Source organism: Aristolochia californica, unplaced genomic scaffold (genome assembly GCF_029961685.1).
Source record: "Aristolochia californica isolate CCGP_79_NKW_82.1479 unplaced genomic scaffold, dmAriCali1.0.hap1 SCAF_13, whole genome shotgun sequence".
Lineage (NCBI taxonomy): Eukaryota > Viridiplantae > Streptophyta > Magnoliopsida > Piperales > Aristolochiaceae > Aristolochia > Aristolochia californica.
This window is the reverse complement of record NW_027181804.1, coordinates 26,348,552-26,354,271: the sequence shown is the minus strand read 5'-3', so window position 1 is coordinate 26,354,271 and position 5,720 is coordinate 26,348,552. Positions and strand designations below refer to the sequence as shown.

General features: G+C 37.6%; 1 protein-coding gene across 8 annotated transcripts; it reads left to right on the top strand.

Annotated features, from left to right (window-relative positions):
• The first annotated feature begins 775 nt into the window (after nt 1–775).
• LOC137948075 (serine/arginine-rich splicing factor RS31-like) lies at nt 776–5,720 on the top strand. Of its 8 annotated transcripts, none has more exons than XM_068794008.1 (6): nt 776–885; nt 2,476–2,603; nt 3,842–3,954; nt 4,038–4,270; nt 4,426–5,313; nt 5,434–5,720. In XM_068794008.1, the coding sequence occupies exons 2-6, from the start codon at nt 2,495–2,497 to the stop codon at nt 5,459–5,461; spliced, it is 1,371 nt and encodes a 456-aa protein (XP_068650109.1). In that variant the 5' UTR covers nt 776–885; nt 2,476–2,494; the 3' UTR covers nt 5,462–5,720. The 8 variants fall into 8 exon arrangements, with proteins under 8 accessions (XP_068650109.1, XP_068650110.1, XP_068650108.1 ...); XM_068794009.1 differs by having other exon boundaries at nt 2,452–2,603; nt 4,426–5,304; XM_068794007.1 differs by having other exon boundaries at nt 2,452–2,603.

The window sequence follows — 5,720 nt, the reverse complement described above, 5'->3', positions numbered from 1 at the left end:
AGTGATTTAATAGTGGTAATATTACGTACAAATATATAGTTTATTAAAATTATGATTAAATCAATTTTTCCTCTTAAAACATTTATTTTTAGACTATATTATAATTAATCATGTACGTATTTCATTGCTTCACATAATTACTGTATTAATGCACAATAACATATCTAATTCAATTAATAAATATATTAATATATTTTAATTATACATTAAATAAGTTACTCGTGTAGTAATAATGATGGTTTTACCCAATTTAGGGTTCAAGGATTATGTTGTAATTATAAGTGTACTGTACAGGGTTAGGGATTCTCTTATTTTTTATGTTTTTCTAATTGGGCACTATTCACTGGAAACTGTTTTCCTGTACATGAGGCGTCAACACTAACACAAATTCTTACCTGATCTTCATGTACATGACATGACATGATCTTCATGTTGGACATGACTTGATCTTCAAGAATCCAGTTTGGGGCACTAACCCCCCCTCATATAACTGCCATAATTATTAAACCCCTTTATAATGGTTTCTACCAGGTTTTATTTGAAATTTAATTGTGTTTCAACTTTGGGCATATTTATAATTATCCTAACCATTCAATTATTGTTATATGGCTAATGGCCGCTAGGAACTCTTAGGACAAACTGTCAAACTGTAAAAAAGGGTCAAACTGTAAAAAAGGGGGGCTAAGTATAAACGTGGCAAAATCCGATTGGTTCTCTTTATAGTATAAAATGATGTCGTGAGCTGAAGGTTATTTTCAGTCGATTTCCTCTTCTTCAGCTTGTCCGATAGGGTTTTAGCGTTCTAGGGTTTTCTCAAGGCCCTGTATCGCTTAGCTTAGCGTTAGCTTCCTCGTCTTCAGCGCGGAGATTTCGTAGAGATCCGAGGTATGAACGCTATCTTTGCTTTTAGTCCTTGACTGATGGAGTTGAATTTGAGGAGTAACGAGATCTGAGTGTTTTCGTTGCGTTTTGGGAAGATTTTGTTTGCGTTATTTTTATTTCTTGGCCGATATCGTCGATGTGAATTGTGCTGCTTAATTGTCTCGTCGCTTCTGAAAAAGTTTGTTACTTCTGTTTTTGATTTGTTAAATTTATTTTAAAATTTTCTCAAAAAAAATTTTATTTTTAAAATTTCTAAAAAAATGTATTTTTAATTTTTTTTGTTTTGGTTACATATACTTGCGATGATCATTATTTCTGCTACTTCGAAAAATGATTATTGCAGCGGCGGTTTCTTTTAGGGTTTGGGAATTGGTCCTCATAATCCTTTGTCGGGATTTAGTTCTTCTAGAAAGTCGTTTTATTTATATCATTTTTGAAATGGTGATCAATCATTATCTTCGCCTTATAGAGCTCTTCCTTTTTCAATCTCGATTTTGCAATACCTTAGTTTGTGATACGGCCGTTAAGCACAAGGTTCTTTCATAGTAGAAGTCGTAGAATTGGGTTCTGAATGAGCTAAGTCGGGTCTCCATGCCTGACAAATGAAACAGGTCTGCGGAAAGAGATGGTTATGTGCAAGGCTATTCTGGTTATCTCGTTTCAAAATGTTCTTTTCGTACTCTAAGGGAAAAAAAAAAACTTGGTTTTGCGTGGAAAATCTCATTTAATTTTTTGGTTATGAGCCTCAGTAAAATAAAAGAAATTCAGGTTACGATGTGATCTATTTCCCTACTTTATTTCTTGAACCTTGGCATTTACCTCTTGCGCTGAAAGTTGTGGATGATAACTTTAATGATATTTGAAGATCCATAATATTATGTACATACTTGATGATAACTTTGGCAGTTTGATTGCTTTGCTTGCTGTATAAATGTTCTGAAAGAAGTTAGATCAATAGCTACACTTGCTTTTGTCTAGCCAACTTATAGTAGGCCTTCGGCTTGCTACGTGGACTAAATGCCTACTTGGTAATTTTTTTTTCTAGTTTCTTTCATTTTTGGGGAGTCCTTGACCTGAGCTTACACTTGTGCTATTGAAAAATGATACCTTTTTACTTATTGCTGTTCGAAGCTGTACCCTGTGGTTTCATACTATTTTTCCTCTGTTGCCCTATTCAATAACAAATTCTCTGTTGCAGTTGTTGTGCATTTTCTGAAAATGAGAAAAATTAATTTATGCAAAGAAAAAGAAAATTCTGAATGGTTAATTTTATCTGAGAAAATTTTGTATTGTTATTTGAGAAAAAAAATTTGAAATGTTATTTGACATATTTACTGCCATTATGTTGTATTTTCCTAAATAAAAATTGATCTCTTTGTTCAATGAAAAAGTCTTCCTTCTGGTTGAGCTCTTTTCTGTACAATGACTTTGATAAGTCCTGAGAAGGATCCGTATTCTAAAGTTTAGATGTGTTTTATGTTCTGCTTTTGATGTCAATACAGAATTACTATTTTTTTATTTTATAAATAGCAGTTTGAGACTCATGTATCATTTCTTTAACTTTGTCAGCTGAAGTTCACTAAAACTTTTCAGAGGTCTGCTGTGGTTGAAAATGATGAGGCCCATCTTTTGTGGTAATTTTGAGTATGATGCTCGCCAATCAGATCTTGAGCGACTCTTCAGTAGATATGGAAGGGTCGACAGAGTAGATATGAAGTCAGGTAAGTGCATATAATTTTCAAATATTGCTAAAGATCTCCGTTACTCATTTCCTTATTTAGCAAGTGCAAGGATTTAGCAATCTGGAATTATGACCCTCTTGTTTTATGCATCTACTTGATTTTCTTTTATTACGTTGAATTATTCCCTGGAACTGTATCTAAAGTTGGAGAGCATCAGCGAATTGTTTTGGAAGCTTCTTAAGCACAATTCTTGAATGCTTCATGAGTGCAACAGTGCAACAGTTATAGCAAATTTTATTCATCACTTGCCCAAAATAGCTGCCATCAGACAAGGTGCAACAGAGATGCTTATTGGGTTGTCAGGTAGTATACTTTGAATGGGAAGTTACAAGTTAAACGGGATGCATAACTGTCTTACTGTGATCCTTGATAGATGAAAAATTAATACGTAAACTGTCCCCAACTCTCTGACACCACATGTTGGGACATGCATCTCCGACAATGCCATTTTCATATTGAGAACATACTTGCTCCAACAAGGTGAACGAATTTAATCTGCCATGGACCTTCAGTTGCATTCTTCAGTGGCGTGAGGAGTTCTATCTACCTGAGAAAAATACAGGGCAATCGGGATAAAGTTTAAGAAAACAGTATCTTTTATGCAGTGTAAGCCCCTGTACTCAGCAATTTCTTTGCCGCAGGACTATGTCTCGGAGCATCCATTGCTCTTCTTCTGGCTGAGGGGCTCTTGTGCACTATCTTTTCTGCTCGTGCCCTGAGCTTGTTCATCATCTTCTTGTGTTTTTCAGCAGAGCTGATCTCATCCACAATGGCATCCATCATCTTACATTTTCCACAAGAGATAACAATTGCCTTTCATTCCTCATGCCTTTCGCCCCACCTCCAATATCATCCCTATACCGAGGTTGCAGCCTGGCAGAGGAGCATACCTGGAGAACGTCAATCTGTTCGATGTCCTACCATGAGACACCCACCACTTTTGGATTATTGTTCCTTGACCTCATTTAGTTCAGCAAAGGTCTGTTCTGAAATTTCAAGTCAGTTGGTTTCTAGCTTTCACAGAGATGGCTAGATATTGTGCTTATTTCATTGACAGAACTTCTGTGTAATTTCTTAGGGCTATCAATGCTTTCCAGTCCTCAAGTATGTCCTTTCACAGGAAGGATTTTAACTCACTCTTTTTTTCTCATTTTTAATTAGGATCTGGTTTCTCTTTATTTCAAGCGGTTTTGAGTACTAATTTTTTGTTTATATAGGGTTTGCATTTGTATACATGGAGGATGAGAGGGATGCAGAGGATGCTATTCGAGCACTGGATAGAACGGAATTTGGCAGGCATGGGCGCCGGCTTCGTGTTGAATGGACAAAGGTACTTTAGTTCATTTGGTTGTGTAGTTTTTCAGTAGCATGACCATCGATTTTTATGAAGGCTTTGGATTGTATCCTTGACAGCAAGAACGTGGAATCCGAAGGCCAGGTGGTACCAGATCTTCAGCAAATTTGAGACCTACTAAAACGTTGTTTGTCATAAACTTTGACTCAATCAACACTCGGGCAAGGGACCTAGAGAGGCACTTTGAACCATATGGAAAGATATTGAATGTGAGAATCCGAAGAAATTTCGCATTCATTCAGTATGAGACTCAGGAAGATGCCACTAGAGCATTGGATGCTACCAACATGAGGTTTTTTCTTTTATTTTATTTGTTATAGCTGTCTGTTACATCTTAAGTTGATTTTGTTGTTAAGTTGAAGTTCAAGGCTTTAATTAGGATAGGTAAATGCATTATATCAGCATCTCTTGCATATTAACATTTTAAAATTTTTGTTGATTATTCAGCAAGTTGATGGATCGTGTGATATCTGTCGAGTATGCTGCTCGGGATGATGATGAGAGAAGAAATGGATATAGCCCTGGTCGGAGAGGAAGGGATAGGTCCAGGTCTCCTGAGCGAAGAAGCCGTGATCATGGCCGCTCTAGAAGTCCTTATGGAAGAGTCGAGCGGTCTAGTCCCGATTATGGCCGCGGTCCCAGCCCCTACAGAAGGCCTGATTCTAGGGGAAGTCCTGATTATGGCAGGGGTGGTGAGAGGCCTAGAGGCAGCCCTGATTATGGCAAAGGAGGAAGGGCGAGGGGTAGCCCTGATTATGGCAGAGATAGAAGGTCTAAGGGTAGTCCTGACTACAGCAGAGATGACAGGCATAAAGGCAGTCCTGATAATGGCAGAGATGAGAGGCGTAAAGCTAGCTCTGAATATGGCAGAGAAGAAAGGCATAAGCGTAGCCCTGATTTTGCTAAAGAGGAAGTTCGGAAGAGAACACCTGATTATGGAAGGGATGAGAGGCACAAGGGTAGTCCAGGTTATCCTAGGGATGAAAGGCAAAAGGGCAGTCCGAAATATGGAAGAGGAAACAGCCCTAAGGGGAGTCCTGATTTTGATAGAGATGGAAGGACAAAGGCCAGTCCCAACTATGGTAGGGAGAACAGGGCAAAGAGCAGTCCCGAGTATGACATTGAGGAGAAGCAAATAGTTGATCCTGGTTATGATGGAGAAGAAAGGTCCAAGGGAAGTCCTGATTATGACAAAGCTGACAGACCTGATGCCAGCCCTGACTATAATAAAGCAGAAAAACTCAAGGGTGGCCCTACATATGACAGAGATGTAAGGTCAAAGGGCAGTCCTGATTATGCCAGAACTGAGAGTCCAGGTTATGAGAGGTATAGCAGGTTGGTTTGGCTGGCTTGTTAATGTTTATCCGTTCAAACTTTCTTTTTCTTTTCATTTTTTCACTTTTTGTTGGTTTTTGTGTTTTATAACGGAAGCATTGTTTTTTGTATCTTGTGTAGGTCACCTCCTGGACGAGAAAGATCTTGAGTAAGAGAACAAGTGGATTCCGTAAGTCTTTTTTTTTTCTTTTTCTCTTTTTAGTATAATGAGTAACGAATTGGATACCTCTTCACAAGGTTTGTATGTTTGTCACGTCTACTATTTATGTCATAATCACTTGTTACTCTTGTTTGGTAATTGTAGAAGCATTTTCTGTATTTTATTACTTTCTCAACTGTCTTGAACATATAAAGATGTAAGAACAGTCACTGGAAATGTGTCCGTGAAACCAATCATTTGTTTTTTA